At 34.1% G+C, this 20,767-nt stretch overlaps 1 protein-coding gene across 1 annotated transcript in view; it reads left to right on the top strand.

Moving 5' to 3' along the window:
* Positions 1-20,767, top strand: part of ARHGAP15 (Rho GTPase activating protein 15) — a 591,597-nt gene that overhangs the window by 282,356 nt on the left and 288,474 nt on the right. The window contains exons 6-7 of the mRNA XM_004674681.2: positions 7,724-7,822; positions 9,407-9,536. Coding sequence (XP_004674738.2) covers positions 7,724-7,822; positions 9,407-9,536 — 229 coding nt within the window. The remainder of the gene's footprint in view (positions 1-7,723; positions 7,823-9,406; positions 9,537-20,767) is intronic.

Here is a 20,767-nt window from a genome sequence, read left to right as displayed (position 1 = left end):
CTATTTATTTAAAAATATTTGGTCATTTTATGGATCTGGGAGAGTTTATTTTGGATGTACCAATTTATTTTATATTTGTTTTCTTCATTACAGAATAGTGGTTATTTTTAAAGAAAAAAATAGAAAAAAACCTGAGTAAGGATTTTGGGTCATTTTTCAAAGTATGCTATATTTAGCATAATAATAAAAATAAGCATGTTTTACCTTATGTCCCTATTCTAAATTTCACTACTGCGACCAAATCATCATGGTCTTTTCCTCACATGCAGAGTCCTTGACTATGTATAATGTTTGCTGAAGACTAGTGAACTAGAAATCAAGATCTTTGTAATCTCTTAATTCTATCATTTAAAATGATGCCAATTTGATAGAATGGCATTCTCATTTTCCTCATTTGCTTCATTTTCTTCATTTGCAAAATTACTTTATGATAGTGGAGGGAAGCTGCATTTGAAGAATGTTTATTATGTGCTTTGAGATCATTAAAGCTGATATCACTTTGCATACCAAGTGGTAGTATTTATGGTCTTAATATACTAAAGTTCTGATACAATCAACCTTTAAAGAATAACCTATCATGACCAAGAGTTTATGCATAATTCCATGATGTAAATGTGTCTGCAGTAATTACTCCCTCCTCTGAAATCTTGACATGAGCATTGTCTGTGCCACTGACAATGGGACTTAATATAAGCCATTTTCTATTGTTATTTATCTCTATATGCATATGTCCTATTTACCCAAACAGATTGTGAGCTCTTGAGGGTAGGGTTTGTATATCTTTTGCTTCTAGAAGTATGTCTTGCACTTAATCGGCACTTAATCAGTCTTTGTAAATGATTTGGGGGCTTCTCACTCAGAAGTATACCCTTTTCGTCCTATGAACAAAAATTAGTTGTGGGATTTATTCTACAATCAAACAGGAGATCACATGTTTGTCATTTAATATCTCATGCAGTCTTGATAGTCTCCCAGCATGCACTTGAGGTCAACTGGAATGAAAGTGGTTGATAATATTTAGCCATATATAATGGAGTACACCTTGATAATAAAAAAGACAAGCTCATGCCATCTGTAGCAACGTGGATGGAACAAGAAAGGATTGCTGTAGGTGATATGAGCCAGAAGAAAGATAAATACTGGGTAGTTTCACTTATCTATGGAATATAACACAAAGGATAACACGAACTTTAAAAGTGGTACTTGAAAGCTGAGAATAGATCTGAGCCTTTTAAGAGTAGAAAGAGAGTAGGAGGGAAATTGAGAAGGGATAAAACAGGGAAAAGAGAACAATGGACCATGGTGGGGGACTGTCGGTGCTATGGTGTTTGGAAATCTATGGGGACCACACCGGAAGGCAGAAATCTTATAATGTGAAAAACCAAGAAGAATGTAAAATAATAATATATCAATTTATATCTTTAGAAATAAACTTCAAAAAATCAATCAACCCCAAACACATGGAAAATATATCCAGTTAAACATCTGCAAACTAATGAGCACACATTTGTTGGTGGAGAGAGAGTTATGGAAGTGCAAGATCACTGATGACCAGGCTTTTTTTAGTAGCATGTGGATTTAAGAACATTTCACAAAGTCAGAAAAAAACAGAGTAATTATAACATAAGGTTTAACATCTTTAGATATGTAGAACATTTTCCGTTTCTTAAAACAAATATTCCCCAAGAAGGTATAAAACATTTTTCTGACTTGCAATGTTTTTGCAGTCTATCATTTAAATTACTTAAATAAAGGGAGCTTTACTGCTCCCCAAAGCTGAGAATATAACACCCTCCATGCATATTAGCTTGATCTTCTTGACAGACCAGAAAAGTGTTTGTGTGTGCCAATTAAAACAAAAATGTATCCCTAGTGGCTTGTTCCTCACACAACTTCTGAAGACTGCTATCTTTGTTTGCTAGGGTAACCCTGGATAAGAATGCTACCCAAAGTAAACAAACTTTTCAAAACTTTCGTGACAGATGGGGGTTACAAATACATTTTAATAAGAGAGTTGCCAAAGCAACTTTTTAAAAAATAATCAGCATATATTTACTTAACATCTAGCAACATTGACAACACAAGACAGAATCTTTCTCACAAAAATTTTGACAAATAACATTTTTGGAAAGACAAACTGAAGACCTTTTAGCTCTACTGATACTTTCCCCTCAGTCTTATTTTAACTTTGCTTGATGTTAAGAAAAATGTTAGGAGTTATTCAGACTGTAATTTGAGACAGACATGCAGTTTGATAATGTAATTGCTTTGGAGATCATAAACACCTTTGAGGCCAAGTAATTTAACTATTAGTATAATCATGACAACTTTCATTTGATCAACTATGTCAATGTATAATATGATGCAAGGTGAAAAAAATGTGAATCTGAGGGATTTTTAAGCATGATTGCTCTGATTTTTGGTTTTGATATCTCACTATGATGTAGCCAAAATACACATCTATATTTTATGCTGTTAGAATCTATTAAAGATATGGTCAAAATAAATATCTAAAAAATAATTCCTATTCACTTCAAATAAATGTTTTATACTTTGATATAACTTTTTGTAGTGTGTGGTTTAATTTAAATACAATGATTTCATCATGGACTCTAAAGTATCTCCAGATATAATAGTAATTAAATTACATTCTTAAATGGGTAATCCACTTATTTGTAGAACCAGCATTGTCATATCATTTAACATTTTTAGGCTCTTTGGATAGTTGGCATACTTTACTGCATATTTCTTATATACCATTTCAGATTCATTAAGATGGAATAAAAACTCTCCTTATGTTTTTGGTCAATGTTAGATTCTAAAAAAAAAATGTGGAAACTATTTATTTAAAAATATTTGGTCATTTTATGGATCTGGGAGAGTTTATTTTGGATGTACCAATTTATTTTATATTTGTTTTCTTCATTACAGAATAGTGGTTATTTTTAAAGAAAAAAATAGAAAAAAACCTGAGTAAGGATTTTGGGTCATTTTTCAAAGTATGCTATATTTAGCATAATAATAAAAATAAGCATGTTTTACCTTATGTCCCTATTCTAAATTTCACTACTGCGACCAAATCATCATGGTCTTTTCCTCACATGCAGAGTCCTTGACTATGTATAATGTTTGCTGAAGACTAGTGAACTAGAAATCAAGATCTTTGTAATCTCTTAATTCTATCATTTAAAATGATGCCAATTTGATAGAATGGCATTCTCATTTTCCTCATTTGCTTCATTTTCTTCATTTGCAAAATTACTTTATGATAGTGGAGGGAAGCTGCATTTGAAGAATGTTTATTATGTGCTTTGAGATCATTAAAGCTGATATCACTTTGCATACCAAGTGGTAGTATTTATGGTCTTAATATACTAAAGTTCTGATACAATCAACCTTTAAAGAATAACCTATCATGACCAAGAGTTTATGCATAATTCCATGATGTAAATGTGTCTGCAGTAATTACTCCCTCCTCTGAAATCTTGACATGAGCATTGTCTGTGCCACTGACAATGGGACTTAATATAAGCCATTTTCTATTGTTATTTATCTCTATATGCATATGTCCTATTTACCCAAACAGATTGTGAGCTCTTGAGGGTAGGGTTTGTATATCTTTTGCTTCTAGAAGTATGTCTTGCACTTAATCGGCACTTAATCAGTCTTTGTAAATGATTTGGGGGCTTCTCACTCAGAAGTATACCCTTTTCGTCCTATGAACAAAAATTAGTTGTGGGATTTATTCTACAATCAAACAGGAGATCACATGTTTGTCATTTAATATCTCATGCAGTCTTGATAGTCTCCCAGCATGCACTTGAGGTCAACTGGAATGAAAGTGGTTGATAATATTTAGCCAGTAAATATGTTTCACAATTATCTATGTTAAAATGAAGTTATCCATCGATCATTATCATATTCATTTGACTATTGTTTATAAAGGTATAGCAATAACTAAATCAAAATATCTACAGTGTTTACTCTCTGGATCTATGAATTTGCTTTTTTAATTATCTTTTCCAATTTATTCACAAAAAATACTATTCTTATACTATAAAATAATGTAAAATTCTAAAAAGTTTGCTTACTTCTGATAAAATATGAAGATTTTATTAGCTAAGATGTCATTTATATCTCATTTAAATTAAAACCTAACACAGAAAATAATAATTGCCAGAATACAGTTTGACAAATTTGATACTTAATTTTCAATTTGAAAAGGAAAATATTTAAAGATTTATTTATTTATTTTTGCATAGAAGATCAGGGGTGTATGCCAGAGGTGCACAGGGTAAGGGAATTCAGCTGAGACAGATTGAGGAGCAGAACTAACAGTTGAACTGAAATACACTACTGAGACACAAGTAATCTGCTACACGATATATGGGTTAGCTCCCTGGCCAGAGATTGAACTACAGTGGTGGGCTTCAAGGTGATAGTGTTGAAACTTAATTTTAGGCTCTGGACAGGGAAATAGTTAAATAAACACAGACACTATTCATAAAAACTCCTTTTAAGGGGTTTTATATTATTATAGCAAACATTTATTTTTAATTCAAGTCTAAAAAGCAAATTTCTTTTATCTTCATCCGTATCAATGGAGTTTGATGCTGGCATCTACCTGCCTCCATTTTCAGGGGAATCATAGGCCCTGATTCCTATCCTAAGGGAAAATTATTATTGAATCAATACAAAGAAGCCTGAAGGAATGTGTCTTTTCTGCATGTTGCTTGTTGGATATGCTTATGTAATTTCCTGGGCAAAAAAAAAAAAAAAAAATTGTTACCAGCTAGAATTCAGATGAAACTGTATTTAGTGTGAAAAAGATTGAGGCAAATTTCCCTAGACAGGTAATTAAAGATTTCCATTATTAACGATGCTAGCACATTTCATTAAGATCATTTGGGTGCCAGGATATATCCCCTCAAAATATGATGTGCTGAAGAGGAGGACTATCAAGAGACATCTGTCTAAAGCAGGCTATTGAGCAAAATGGAGACCAGTAGTTCTTGTCTAATCCCATTAAGTTTCTAAATTCCTGGATCTGTCACTGTGGCAAAACATGGTATAGAAAACAAACATTAGCCTTTCTTAATATCAAGCCTGTTATATAGATTTAAGTTCTACATCATTTTAGATTGTCATCATGAGTTGTTCAATTAAAAGATTTAGTCAAAATTAACATGCTTTACTAATGTCTCCTCCCCCCCATTTTTGAAAATTCAATTGTTCAAAGTACAAATACAATTCAGCAAACTGTTTATCAGAAAACCTATAAAGGTCATGTAAAAACGTGGACGAAGAAACCTGAATTAAATGGACCTTACCAGTCAAAAGCTTTGAAACTGCCTTCCTGTGAGTGACTGGAATGGAACAGAACAAAGTCAATTACAGACTGTAATTAAGAAGTGGATGCATTTAAACTGTAGAGAGCAGTAGCAGACTTCTCCAGACTGCCTGGTAACTCAAAAGATTAGTGGGAAGACAGAGGAAAGGATGTAAACTGTATCTCTCAGATAGTATGTTTTGAATGAATTGCATATAGTTCTCTTGATGCAGCTTCCCAAAATGAATTCATAAATCACTGATTATGTACGATTAATGCAGTAATATATTTGGACAAAGAAACTTTTAAAATACATTTTGCTTTTGGTTGTATTAGCAGTAAAAGATACTCTTTGGGTTGCATAGCATGCACCAAAAAATGCAAATGCACTGCTGAAGTACTTATATTTTATCACTGTTTGGATTTACTAGACTGAAAACTGAACTATGCTGGCTCTTAAACCCTCCAAATACAGTAAATCTAATTATGTTTGTTTCTTGTACTTTGAAAACATTCCTTTTTATAATTTTAATAATTATTTGTAATGACAGGAAAATAGATTGTATATTGTGTTGGGCTAATTCATTTTTCTTTGTGCATGTTAACAAATTATGACATTATATAATACATTCACAATCACAATTTAGATTAGGCTGAAAGTAGATGTCAAGGGTATTACTAGTTTTCTAGGGTTAGTTAGTACTGCCATTATATTTTTAGATTACTATTCATTGGAAATACTTTATAAAGTAAATATTTGGAGATTTATGCAAGTAAAGAACATCATAAGAGTGTTCAGATAATTAGGCAAACATCATCTTAACTGTCTTTACTGGATCCATAAAACAGAAGACTATTTTGAAACTATTTTTGAGCCACCCAAAATCTTACATGCAATTTCATTTTAGAAAAGAGTGACTGGCTCTTGGAATCTGTCAAATTCTAGCCTGGTAATTAAATTCCTCTTATTTTCTAGTCTTTCTCTTCTCATAATTGCAAATACTTTGGATATTCTTACAATTGTAAAGAGATGGAATCTCACTCAAAAAGTAGTGGCTTTGCAGTATTGTGTGATGTTGCATCTCTATATTGTTTCTCTAAAAATAAATGACAATGAATATGTATATATGTGTGAAATTGAAGATTTCTTTAAAACTCCATGATCGCTGTCATAAAATGTTGCCATACGAATCATTGAAATCTTTAGAGTGAGCTATTTTGGGTGGTAATAATTGTCACTTTAATGATAGAATTATAGAGACATCCTGAAGCATGATTTGTGATTTTCTGAACCAGTGCCACATTTCAGTGTTCACTTCCTTTTTAGAGCAAGCGAGGGCTGAGAAGAGGTGACTAGCTCCTGATTGAGCATTTTGAAATGTCAGTCCTCTAAACCTCTGAAGCCACTCTTGATGTGTGACAGTAGTCGGGAAATGTTCATCTTCTTGTTGAAACAAAAAGTCAATAATACAAAGGGAAAATCTTCACAGTTCAGATTGATAGCCTAATACAAAGAGCATGCCCACACCCACTCTAATCAAATTCTTTTCTAAGTAGCCCTTTATGTGTGAAATCAAGAACATTGCTCTGTTTCTATAGGATCACATCCTTCTCTCACAATTCTGGGGAGAAAAAGATTCCCTGTAATGAAAAACATAACAGTTATGTGTTAGATATTGCAGCTACTTAACAGCCCCGAGAATCTAGAACAGGGATGTTCATTTGATAAATACTCTCCATGAGAGGCTCAGATATGTAAATGAACTTTTATTCTAATATGCTCCCTTTAATGGAGAAATTGGACCTTTATTACTTTTCTATAGATCTTTATGATAGGAAAGTAGTAGTCAAATGTCATTCATTTGGATGACCTTTTGGGAAAGTCTGTGTTATTCTCTTTGGTAAATAATCTGTTTTAGAGCCCTCCATAAAAGGAAATCAAATAGAGAGATACTATTAGATTTGAAAAAGACAAACAGGAAAGAGCCAGAAGTGCAGAATGAATTCTGACACACCCACATGTATTTTTTTGAGGTTCTGACTTAAGTGGGTACTGTCTGCATTATCCTGAACTTCCTGGCTGCTTCTCCTTGAGTTGGAGAAATGTAAGCCTAGCCCTTCTCTGAGTTAATCATTCTATTATTAAAACAATAATCTATTTGTTATGACATGAAAAAACAGTTTACAGAGAGCAATTCAAAATGATCCTAGTTTCTCAGTTCCCAGAAAGACAATTACTGGAATAGAAGAAAATATTTCAGTGTGTTAAAGTGTGTGTGTGTGTGTTTTAAGGATAAATTTTTGATATATCCTTTTTAAAGGGTTATATTATTTATTTAAGAAATTTACTTTATATGGTTTGCTTACCTGTCAGTTTTTTTTTTTTTTTCTCAGATCACAACAGTATCAGGAAATGAGTTCCTTCTACAGTCAGATATTGACTTCATCATATTGGATTGGTTCCACGCTATCAAAAATGCAATTGACAGATTGGTATGTATTTGTTTTGGCTGTTACCTTTATTAATTAAAATATAGTCATTTAAATCTTACTGTTTAGGCATATAACACATTGAAGTGTATCCTATGAACTGAGAGATATTATTTTAAGTTTAGAGTCTACTAAAAACCTTTTCAGCAGACTGGACTTGTGGAACTAGATACCATTTGACTTCTCTCTTTCAAAAATACAGTGTATTAAATATTTCTTCCCTGAAAGAATACAAACATTCATTTGTGGAGATGGTATAAAACACACACAAGTGCTGAATAATTACTTAATTTTCATGTTTTTCACATTTTCCAGCTTATACTGTCTGTAATACATTTTCTACAAGATAAATGCCAGTATGTTTAAGCACATATTCCCTATTATAATACCAGTAAGTGGTAATCCTTTGTACTAATTTTGGTGTTCTTCCTGCTAAGATTATTAGATTATTTTCATGAAAATTGCATATTTAGAATGAAATTACCTTATATCACACATTTTGAATTATTTTATTTTTATATATCTATTTACATCATTGTTCATTTTATAATTTTAAAGTAAAAATTATTTAAACCTATCCTTCATATTCTAAGTTTAATTTTAGGATTCTAATGTTTTTTTTTTAATCTTGAGGAGTGTATCCTAGAATTATTTTGATAGACAGTAGAAATATAACATCGCATTTGTCTGTGTGATTATTTTGCTATTTTAATTGCAAGCATCTATTATGTCATTCTTATATTAAAATTTTAAAAATAAAATAACAAGTTGACTTTTTCCCATTATCAATATTGTTCTCTTATCCAAGCATGTGTGAATGCACATGCATGTGGGTCCATGAGCTCTCATACACACACACACAGAATTTGTTGATATCATTAAGAGTGATGACTCTGTAGGCAAAATGCCTGAGTTTGAATTCTGGTTCTATCTGCTAACTTCATAACCTTATCTTTTTGACCTCAGGTTCCTGTTAGGAAAGTAAGGATTACTTTCCTAAAATTAAAAAGAAAAGTAGGATTACACCTCCCTGTTAGAATTACTATGTCTTAACCCGGGACCAGCTGGGTAACGCAGTCTCTAGGTGCAGGCTGGGGATGATAATGAACCAGGCACACATGCGCACATGCACACACACACACAGGATTCGCAGGCAAAAGGAAGCTCCTTTATTGTTCCAATTCCCTCCTTATATATCCCACAGTCCCTGCCTCCGTACTTTTTCACCCCCCTTGTTTATACACAGTCTGAGCATTTAGTCCTGCCAGCAAAGACATACTCCCTTTCGGGTGCAAGAGACCCTTGTTCTTTAAAAGCCCACAATATTTCTTTCTAGTCCTTCAGTAACCTCCACTCCTCAGCTCTCCATCCTATGATGCTTAATTGTAGCATGCTTAGAATATTGCACATATTTATTAACCACCATATAGATACAAAGCTATTATCAAGTTTGTATAATAACCTTAGCATCGAGACCATACCCCAAAGTAATTTTATTTCAAAAGTTACCTTTAAATTTAACATCAAAGTGCATCACAAAAAAATTTCTTTCCTTGTAAAATTTTTCAAATTGATTTTTACTTCCAGCCAAAGAATCCAAATAGTCCATCAAGAAATTTGAAATTATTTAAAATCCAGAGATCCTCCAGTACTGAATTGCTGAGTCACTATGATAGTGATATAAAAGAACAGAAACCAGAGCACAGAAAATCTTTAAGTAAGTATTTTTTTTTACTTGCTCATTTTAACTTTGTCTAAATGCAGTGCTTATGAAATATAAATGCATTGAAATGATATCTGAGCCAAACTCATACTACTCATGGAAGGTTGGTAGCCAATTCTTGGCCAGCGTTTTGTACACTGGAGGGAAGTCTGGGTGCTTTGCTTGCGTCATTGTTGGTAATGCCTTTTGAGAAAATAATTGCTCCAAGGTCATGTTCTCTACTTACAGTGAACTTCTTTCTGAATCTCTGAGTAATAGTCATATCATTCAGACCGGTGATTGATTTTGAGAATGGGAAATGTTGAGCACCTCTAAACACCTCTAAATGTGCTATTTGATTTCCAGCATTAGTGACCGCCAGAGTTAGCCCAACTTAAAACAACTCTGGACAACTTTCCACACTTTTAAACCACCAGAAAGATTCAGATATGTGAGCTATAAGTTAAATGTCCTTTAAGGTCACATCCAGTTGTTATATTCTAAAAGGAGTGAATTTGGAATAACATAACCAATCTTACCACTTGCATTGTTATCTTGATTATATCTCTTAACCTCTCTGAACTTGCTTCTTTCTCAATAAAAGGTGCTTATTGAAATATATCACATACATATCACAGAGCTGGTTTGACTCTTAAACTCTTAAAAGAAGAAGTAGATATCTCTGGCATGAGAGAAAACTGATTTCCCAAAGTCTCAAGAATTGTAATACCTCTCCAGGATCATCTACCTAAATGCCCCCAATCTTCTGAGTTACAAGTTTTTCTGTCAATTTCTACTAGCCAGATATCAGTGCATCTTCATCCTAGTTTTTTTTAATTTAAGGAGCACTCAGTAAGTTGAGAAAGACTGGTGACAAAAAATCTCCACATGTACAGAAATCCAAATGTGGAATGCATTAGGGTATATAAAGATATATAGATAGAGATACAGATAGAGATACAGATACAGATATAAATATAGATATAGATAGATACACACATAGATACATGTAGATGCATAATGTACCCTCACACATATATGATAGGAAAGGGAAGTTATTTATATGTAATAACAGGGCTGAATTTGGGGGAGCCTAGAAATCTAGAAATAGCTTCTCTACAGTAAGTGCAAGCACCCTTTCAAAATATTCAAAGAACCTTGCCATACCTTCAACAACTATTAGATTCATATTTAATTACTTAGTTGTGTTATGTTAAAGTTTAAAATCATCAGTATTAATGTCTTGAACCCCAAGATTGCAAAACACTACAAAGCAAGTTATTTACAGAGTGTTAATTATGCCATAGAACAGTTTAGGGTTATCTTATTTGAACATTTTTCTTTAATTCCTGGTTTTTTATTCCCCTTTACTTCATATGGGATTGGACACAGGCAAGATTTAAGAATTAGAGTTTAATTGTTATACTAGACCTAATTATACTATTGCTTATATTAATATTTTAAGTAAATATGAAAGAGACAAAGATCAATAGATACTAAATAGACAATGATGAGTAGGTCCAGAGTCTCAGATATACTCATTGGGCTGGAGGGGAACTTGACATACTACTAAAGCCTGATGCTTATAAGAATATAATGGGGTTTCTTAAACTATTACAAGTAAATCTACCAGTCCTCCCTGATGGTGCAGCAGGTTAAAGTGCAGCACTACAAGCTAGCCACGCCCGCTTCAGTGCCAGTTGGATCCCCTCTTGTCACCCCGCTGCTTCCCTCAGCAGTGTACTTCATCCACCTGCCTGTTTGTTCCCCACTCTGTCTCTGTTGATTCATCTCACTGTCCCTGTACCTGTGGCCTGTACCCCAGTTCTGTATGCATAATAAGTAAATATTAAAAAAAAAAACTACTAATTGATGCAGTCATTCCACAACAAAGCATCTACCCCAGGATTACAAAAACACTAAATAAAGGTATACATTTACTCCATATTGATTGTACCACTATTTACACTAGCCAAGTTATGGAAACAGCTTAAATGCCCATTGGCAGAAAAGTGGATAGGGAGAAGTGGTATGTATACTCTATGGAATGGTACACAGCCATTAAAACAGATGAAAATTTGACATTCGTCACAACATAAGATAGAACTGGAGGGAATTATTACCAAACAAAAATTAAGTAGAATTAAAATGAAAAAAATACTGGATAATTTCATTCAGATGATAAATATAGGGCAACAAAACTAAACCAAACACATCCTAGAAATCTGTGGAGTTGAAACTACTAAACAAAGTAAATAGTGTGAAGTAAAGAACTCTAGTGGATTACAGTGGAAGCTTTGCTGGAGGTCATCATGTGAAGATGTGTGAAGCTATCTATACCTCTGATTCAGTGCTGTAAACCAGAATTACTTCAATAGATTTGTAAAGTGTGTGTGAGAAACATTAAGGCAAATGTGTCTTCAGCAATAGCCACCTCAGTGTTTGGAATGATCCTGTTGTCAGGAGGGCAGTTATAGTTGAAGCACCAGCTATTCCATTTTAGAATTTATTTTACTTAGAAAAAACAATTATTTGTCTATTTGGGCTCAAATTCCTCAAAAATGAAAATGCATAGGATTTATTTACTCATTTCAAAGTGTACCTAATCATATAGTTATCTGACACCCATGTTTTGATTTGTATTTTTCAATAATAGTAGCTTTTTGTTCACTAGGTGTTGTCTTAAGTTTCTCTCCTATTGTTGACTTTCTTAATCCTCCCACTAAGTCCATGAGTAGGATACTGTTATTAGCTATGTTTTATAAATGAGAAAACCAAGGCACTGAGAATAAAGGTAACTCATCTAAAGAAAAATTATATAGACAAGTTTCAATCAGTCAGTCTGATTTTAGACCCTGTGCTTTTAAACACATTACATCAGAGTGAATTAATAAAAGGTAAAATTAGTTTACAACACCTTGGACTTGCATGGGAAATGTCACCTTAAAAATGAGGTACATTGAAATATATAACCTTAAAGCGTCCCTAAGACCTATTAGCAAAATAATCAAAACCGGATGTTTCTTTGAACTTTGATTTTACTATTAAAATAAAAGATTATTTAATCTTTTTTTAAATTTATGTATTTGTGCTTACAGAACTGGGGTACAGAACTGGGGTACAGGCCAGAGGCTCAGGGGCGGCGAGAGGATTCACCATAGACAGAGTGGGGAGCATAACAGGCAGATCGATGAAGTACACTGCTGACGGGAGCAGCGGGCTGGTCAGGAGAGGGCTGCCATGCCATGTGGTCACCTCCTGGGCAGGTGGGAATCGAACTCATGCAGAAATGGCGTTAGCTTCTTAGTGTTGTGCTTTAACCTGCTGCGCCACCAGGGAGGGCCAGATTACTTAATCTTTAATGTTAGCCGTAACTTTAGAAACTACTTCTTCTCGGGCCCTCCCTGGTGGCGCAGCAGGTTAAAGCACAACACTAAGAAGCTAACGCCATTTCTGCATGAGTTCGATTCCCACCTGCCCCGGAGGTGATCCATATGGTGCAGCAGACCTCTCCTGACCTGCCGCTGCTCCCCTCAGCAGTGTAATTGTCGGTTGGCCTGTTTTGCTTCCCATTGCCTCTAGAGAATTATCTCACCGCCCCTGCATCTCTGGCCTGTACCACAGTTCTGTAATACGTAAATAAATAAATCTTTAAAAAAAGAAAGAAAAGAAAATACTTCTCTGTAGTTTGATGGACATTTATAGTTGTAAGTCTTTTTTAAAGACTAGTATATATTTTGCAATATAGGATATAATTAATATCTATTTCAATTAAGTTCATGCAGTATTTATGTATTCATTTTCATTGAAACACATAATGACTGACCCACCCACACAATATCAAATTCAACTATGCATTTGAAATAGTGATTGGCATATTCTATATGTGGTGTTTTTTTTTTTTTTCCAAGTAGGAAATGCATGGTGCAAAATTACTGTGATTTCAGTCCTAGATTTGAAAACCAAAACTTAGGTTTTTAAAACATGCATTCAGTTTTAGGTCACCTTCTTGAGATTAAATATGCAAAATTATAGAGATTCACTGTATTTCTTCACTTATTAGTAATCTAAGTACACAATTTATTGTCAGTTTGCTGCTTTTAATTTTCTGAGTTCTTGATGTTCCCATGAGTTTTGTTTCCAAGACTGTAGACAAATAAAGCCAGAATTACTTTTTTAAAGGCATGTGAGCATTATTAGCTGCTAACAGGTGGTCATTTAATTGTCCAGTTTCTCCGTGTAACATGGGAAAAAGTATGCACTCTCAATGAGTGAATTCAGAAAGTTAAGTGCTGAAATTTACTTTCCTTTTTAAAATATGACTCTAACCTGCCAACACTATTAAGTTCTAATCAGATATTTTAAGTTATCAGTTGAGTCTAACAGACAAGAAGCCAGAAAATTCAAAGTACGGGCCAAATCACTGTGGGAAATTCAGGACACCAGCATGGGATGAGAGTAGGAGAGCAGGTCTCCAGGGAGGTCTATTATGGAAAGCAGAGAGTCAATCAAAGACAATACTAACATAGTTTTCTAAGGAAAAATGAAATGTCTGTTACTGATGATAAAGAAAAAGGCTCAAATATTAATCCTACACCAGATTAACTTTAGTGATGTTTCTTAACTTTTCTGATCTCTGCTTTCTAGAGCTATAAAAATGGGTCTAATACCTTTTTTTTTTTTGCAGTATCATATGAGAATTTGAAATTAGATATGTAAATACTTAGCTCACAGCAGGCACTCAATAAGTAGGAGCTCTTATTATTATCCTCTATGTCCCCAAGCAGATGGCACCACTATAGCACATGAGCCAATGGTGGTGTCTGATGGAAGACTGGAGTGTGGTATATATACTTGAAATCCTACTCCCTAAAAGTAGAGAAAATAGGGGGTAGGAGCCAGAATTGGATATGGGAGTCATAGCTGCAAAAATCTAAATATGAGCAGCTGGTCTTCCCCCTGGCGACTCCCCAGGTGAAAATGGCAGCCAGGGCATTCTTGGGAGCAGCGAACCAGGAAAGAGTAGAAAGGAGCCAAGAGATACTCTTGATTCTTTTATGCCCTGAAGAGCATGTCATTAAGAAGAAATTCCTTGTGATGGAAAGGATTCAGCTCGTAGTCATTTCACTTTGCCTTTAGAAATATCTCTAGTTCATTCATTCAGTCATTCATTCTTTAGCAGATGTAACTGGAGGTATACATTTTAATTTTTTTTTCATTTACCAACAGCTGTATTTATTGGTTATTTGAAATTTGTTAGCCAATTTTCTAGCGTGTGTGATTCTCTAGAAAATAATATTGAGAAATTCTTACCCTCCTTAAACTTCCATTTTACTGAACTGAGAAAGTAAGTGGGACATATAATCAAGAAATTATAAAGGATGTTCTACATATAAAATGACCATCGGGATCTATACACTCACATACACATCTATACATATTACATTGGGGCTGTTGCCAAAGAGACTTGTGTGGTGGCAGCTCTTATCAGGTGATGGTAGTTCTCAGGTGGCTGTCATAGGTGAGTGGCTGGTGGTAGCTTCTCTAGCAGAGGGAGACATGTAGGCTTTTTTTTTTTTTTTTTCCTTGTGGATTCTCTCATGAGCCCAAAGGGTGCTTTTTGACCGAAGGTCTTTTCACATATACCACATATGAAAGACTTTCTTCTTCATGAATTCTCAGTTCTGATGCTTGAAAGAAGTCTTTTGTGACACTCAACACAAATAAATGAACTCTCATTCCTGCACCTTCTTTCATGGCCTTGTAGCTAAGAGAAATATCTAAAAGTCTTGAGATTCTTTTCACATTTTTGTTTGTGATTTGGAAGTTGACTAGAGTATTTCTGTTTTCCACATATGGAGTTCCCTTCAAAGGAACAGATATGTCATTCCATAACTCTGGAATTACTCTATAACTCTTGAATGACTCCATTTTGATAAGGAGATCCTTTCAGATATTCTTCCTGGGTCCTGAAGATGAATAGACTTGCTTTTCTGGAGTTCAGTGGATTCTCCCAAAAGCTCCTCTTTCTTCAAGCATTTCCTAGAAAATGAATGAAGAAAGCATTCCATTGCTTTGACTAATAATAATTTATGTGTCAAGTTTATCCAAACAAAATTGTTACCAGCACCATTTTATCTTCTTTTCTATTCCTATTTACAGGGAAATATCTTGGGGAGTTCAAGAGGGTCTCCCCTCAGCTTCCCATTTTGGAGTCTCTTTGACAATTTTGTTAGATAAAGATTGACTTGTCTTAAGGACAAATTCTTAGAAAAGGTGTTCCTGCATGTGTATCTGCATGTGTACCACGTTTTTCTTGAACTTCAAACTGATTCATCATAGGCTGAGGGCTGAGCTGTGGGTAGCTGGCTTTCTGCACTGGGTTCATCTCCACCACCAAATTTTTTGACAATTCTGATCTGTGCTTTTATATGTTTAAAATATTTCATGTTTAGGTTATATTGAGGAAATACTGTATCTCATGCCAATCAGTTGCTAAATGGTAAAATTTATGTGTGGAGAACTTGGGAAACTTTTATATATATAAAAATGATATTTTTAACACTATAAATGTGTACCCTAAAATGAAAATGAGTTAAAAGTATATAATCAAAAGAAGGAAATGGATTTCTTTCTAGGTATCTTTTGATTTAATTAGCATAAAAAACTAATGTGTACTGGGTGAAGTTATAGAGTATCTAGAAATGGTTTATCTGAGGGTTCTCCCTTGTAGTGCAACGGGCTGAAGTGCCACACTACAGGGCTGGCCACAGCCACCTCAGCATAGGTTCAGTCACAGGTGGGGAAGTGACCCACATGGCTCAGCAGACCTCTCCTGTCTCACCCTCTACTCCCCTCAGCAGTGTACTTCATCAGTCTGCCTGTTCTGCTCCCTGCTCTGTCTCTGGTGAGTCCTCTCTATGTCTGCACCTCTGGCCTGTACCCTAGTTCTTAATGCATGGATAAGTAAATATATTTAAGAAAAGAAAGAAGTAGTTTGTCCAATTTCATAGCCCCTTAGTAATGCATGGAATAAGGACGTGTGTAAAAGGCTACAGAGATAAAGAAAGGAACAGCAAACTAAAATTGATATATTTACATAATGTAGAATATGAAAATGCTTGTGAACCTTTCATTATATCTTTGCTTAAAAATTTGCCTGCAAAGTAATCATAATCATGCCAAATGAAAACAAGTTTGATAGAAAAAGCAGTTAATTTTTGTACTAATATAAATAATTACAAACTCGGCCATCCACAATTGGAAGTAGACTATATTCTCAAAATCCAGTTGTAAACTGGTTGTTCAACACAAGGAAATGAAAATAAGGAAACCATGTACCAGGCCACAAAATGTACACTTAAACTTTAGGCAGCCACTTGGAGTCCAATTTCCAGGAAACGCTCATCTGGATTTGCTCACATCTGGCCTGGGGGCAAAGGCTTTCCAGTAGCATCACTTGCCACTGCTTTCACTTTTCCTCCTCCCAACTCCTGTTCCAACTCCATAGCAATTAGGGTCCTCAAAATGGCCTTGACTCCTGGACCCTAAAAATCTCTACTGGTGAAACAGAGGGAATGTGGAGTCTCTGGGACCAAAAAAAGAATAGAAAAAAGGGGGAAAATGGAGGGCTGACATTTTGGCAGCTTAGGTGGGGGGGAGAGTTCACAAGAATTATCCCTGTTCTTTGTAAGACAGATAGGTGGATGGGAGTAATGACAGAAGCTCTGGCATTATAGCAAATGTTAACATCTGAGTAATGCAGGTATTGTTTACATGAGTGATGCTGCTGCTGTTGCTTTTTGTTTGTTATAAAAGTTTCTCAATTAAAACCTGGAGTATATACACAGTTTAGCATCACTTGTATCCATAATTTAATAAAAGAAAATACTGGTGCCCATTGTCCCTTGGAAACTTTTAAGCGATCAAATTTTTTGCATTATGGGTTACATTAAAATAGCTATAATATAAAATATTGATAACTAATTATTTGCTATTTTCCCCATCATTCAATATAGTTTTCCTTGTGATCTTTCTGCAATTAAGCAAATTTATAACAGTTGCAGTTATCAAAATGGAAAAGTCATACTATTTTCTTGGATAAATATGTCATTAGCAATTGTTTAAAATACATATTGTGAAGTCTTATTCTGGAGACACATATGAATTACATATTTTAAAGTTTCTTCTTAAGAATTGTGTGTTGTCATGGCGAGGCAGACCTCTCCTGACCCTCCCGCTGCTCCCCTCAGCAGTGTGCTTCGTCGATCTGCCTTTTCTGTACCCCACTCTGTCTCTGGTGAATCCTCTCACCCTCCGCATCTCTGGCCTGTATCCCAGTTCTGTACGAATAAATAAATAATCTTTTTTTTTTTTTTTACAAAAAAAGAATTGTGTGTTGTAAAACAGCTTAATCTTGCCAATGTATGAAAATAATAAGATGAATAAGCCATTGCCAACAAAATGAAAATATTGTTAAAACTTCAAAAATAAATTATATCTAACTCTGAAGGGACAGAAAAGCTCTTACCTGGAAACAACATAAAAAATTGTAGTATTTGTGTAGACTGTAAGAGGTTACTGTGATGGCACAGGGATAATGGTCTCTGATTTGGTAGTTAATCAATTAATGCTTACATTTTCCTAAAATCAATATTCCCACCCTGGAACCATTTCATTCCATATCTCTGAGAGAAATATAAACTATTGATTTAAAGTATAAATAAAAATAATTATGATTTGCCATAAGATAGATAATATCTAAGAATAGTGTCAATACTTGCCTTGATTGTTTTCCACAGATTAAAGAGTTGTTCAAAAATATCCCAGTTTGTGAAAAGAACTGAAAAGCTTTAAATGAAAATATATATTGTTAAAACTGGAAGATTCAACATTATGAGAAAAAAAATAGGAAACATTAAACACAGACTTGATTCAGACATCTGAATTACTTTGTCAAAACACTATTATTCACAGTGGTTCCATGGCTTCACTGAAACACTGTGTGACCACAGTGGTGGTTGGGACATGTGTTCCCAAGATAGTAGCAATTCCAATTTTCTTGGGGTCAAAGATTGTAGTTTCTTTAAAATGTTCAGTTCTTCATGAATCATTTGGTAAGAGGACCCAGTTATAAGCTGAGCAAAGAATGCTCTGATTAATCTCTCCCTTCCCATCTCCGGGGCTGATCTTGGCCTCTGACCTGTGGGTGTCCATTGTCATGTGTCTTATAGCATCAGCTACTCTGAAAGTCTACCCAACCCTATCAGCACTCCAGCACTAGGTCACCCCATTTCCTCCTGACTCTGGCAGTAACTCTGCAGCCATATTTTGCCTTAGATGAACTGTACTTAATCAATTTCTGATTTCATTAGGTCAAGTGACATCTTTCTTTCAATAATAGGCCAAATCCAGAGGACTCTTTGCTCTAATTCTTCAGCAATATTTTCTTACAATCACTGCTGTGATTGTAAACAATAGGGAAGAAAATGCTCTTTGATCTCCTCTGAAAGTTTCCATTCTGTTTATTCCATGACTCTATAACAGGCATATATTAACATTTTTTGGTAAAGCTAAGCATATAAATACTTGTTCAGTATTGTTGTATCAAGTTTAAAGTTTAAAATCTCTTAGCTAAACATGACACATAAAGTATTCTTACAGCACAGAGAAAAACATTCTTTTGAAAACAGGATATCTAGTCCATTCAATTTTGTTTCTAGAATATAAGAGCAATTCTACTTTTCTTCAAAATCCTAAAAATATTAACTTAATTTTTAATTTACTCATTTAGATATCCCAGATAAATCTAATGGTATGCTTAGGGGAAAAATAATTATAAATACGTAGAATCTATTTTTTTTTTCTGGAAAGTATGTCTATTTCTTCTCATTCATAGTAATGCCTACATCTGTATAGAGAATCAGGTATTGCTTTCATCCAAAAGTATGAGATATCTCCAAAATATCAGCTATTTCTATCCAAATTCCAGAAAGTATGAACTGTCACACAGGATTCTTAAAGAAATGGCTCAGAGAAGACTCAAGAAATGTAAATCAGTCTGTCAAGCCTTCTTGAATTATTTAAATAAAAGTCAAATGCTTCTGTTACTCAATTTCCCTAATGCACACACACACACACACACACACACACTTTTGTGTACAAAAGAAATTGCCCTTAAAAGTTGGGACAAATAAGAAAAGCAGTGGTCAAATAGAAATTGTAAGAGTAGGAATGTGCCTTCAGAGTTGTTGCCTTTCAAAGTTGAGATAAATGAGAGTTAAAAACAATTTCTAATCAAATTACTTCATGGGAATGGCTCAAATTACATTCCTCAATAGAAAGATTTTTATGACCTGTGTCCCGTCTTTGTTTTGTTTTCCCACTACTCTTTAACCACTAGCTTATGTCCCATGGAAATAATGTTTGTCATTCTGATGTATCTTGATGCTAAATTTTATATTTTAGTCAAGGTCTTCTCTACCAAAGGCTTATTTTTTATTTATTTTTTAATTCTCTTGACTCAGGACATCTATATATTCATATCCAGATTTTAAATCATCAAATATCACGTTTTTTTCCATTCTTGTATTAAACAGTACAATAACACAATTTGGTATAATTTTGACAGTTACATAATTTTACCTAAAAGCAAAGAAATATTCGATTTTATATTTGTATGTATATATATATATATATATATATGTATAAATTCATGTATATTATATGTGTGTGTATGTGTGTAGATATATATAGGATCAAGTCTCTACTGATTTTTTTCTTTAACTAAAGTAAAAACATCAAAAGACATGAACATAGAGCCTCTTGTAAAGAGCCTCTTGAAACATGCTACAAGTCTGATCTTACTGAAGTGCTCCCCTTTGACTGCATACTAAATGTCCACCATGTCCATTTCACCTGAATAAACAGATTTTGATTTTTGGGAAAGATAACACTAATGGACCCAGTCTTTAGTCCTTTGCTGAAGCCAGGATCTCACTCTTCCATTAGAATGCAAGTTTCTGCTGGTTACAACTATACCTTTCTAATGATTACTTCTCCTCATCTCCAATATCTAGAACAGAATCAGAAACAATGGTTCAATATCAATTGTCTGAGTAGTCAAAAAGTGACTGAGTGAATGAGATGAAAAGAATAAACTATGTACTAACTATGATGGGAAATTTTGGTGAGACACAGACCTCTTGATGGGTGTTTTATATATATATATATATTATATATATATA

This window comes from Condylura cristata, unplaced genomic scaffold (genome assembly GCF_000260355.1).
Source record: "Condylura cristata isolate star-nosed mole 26May11 unplaced genomic scaffold, ConCri1.0 scaffold00002, whole genome shotgun sequence".
NCBI lineage: Eukaryota > Metazoa > Chordata > Mammalia > Eulipotyphla > Talpidae > Condylura > Condylura cristata.
The sequence above is the reverse complement of the archived record's forward strand: the minus strand, read 5'-3'. Positions and strand labels throughout refer to the sequence as shown.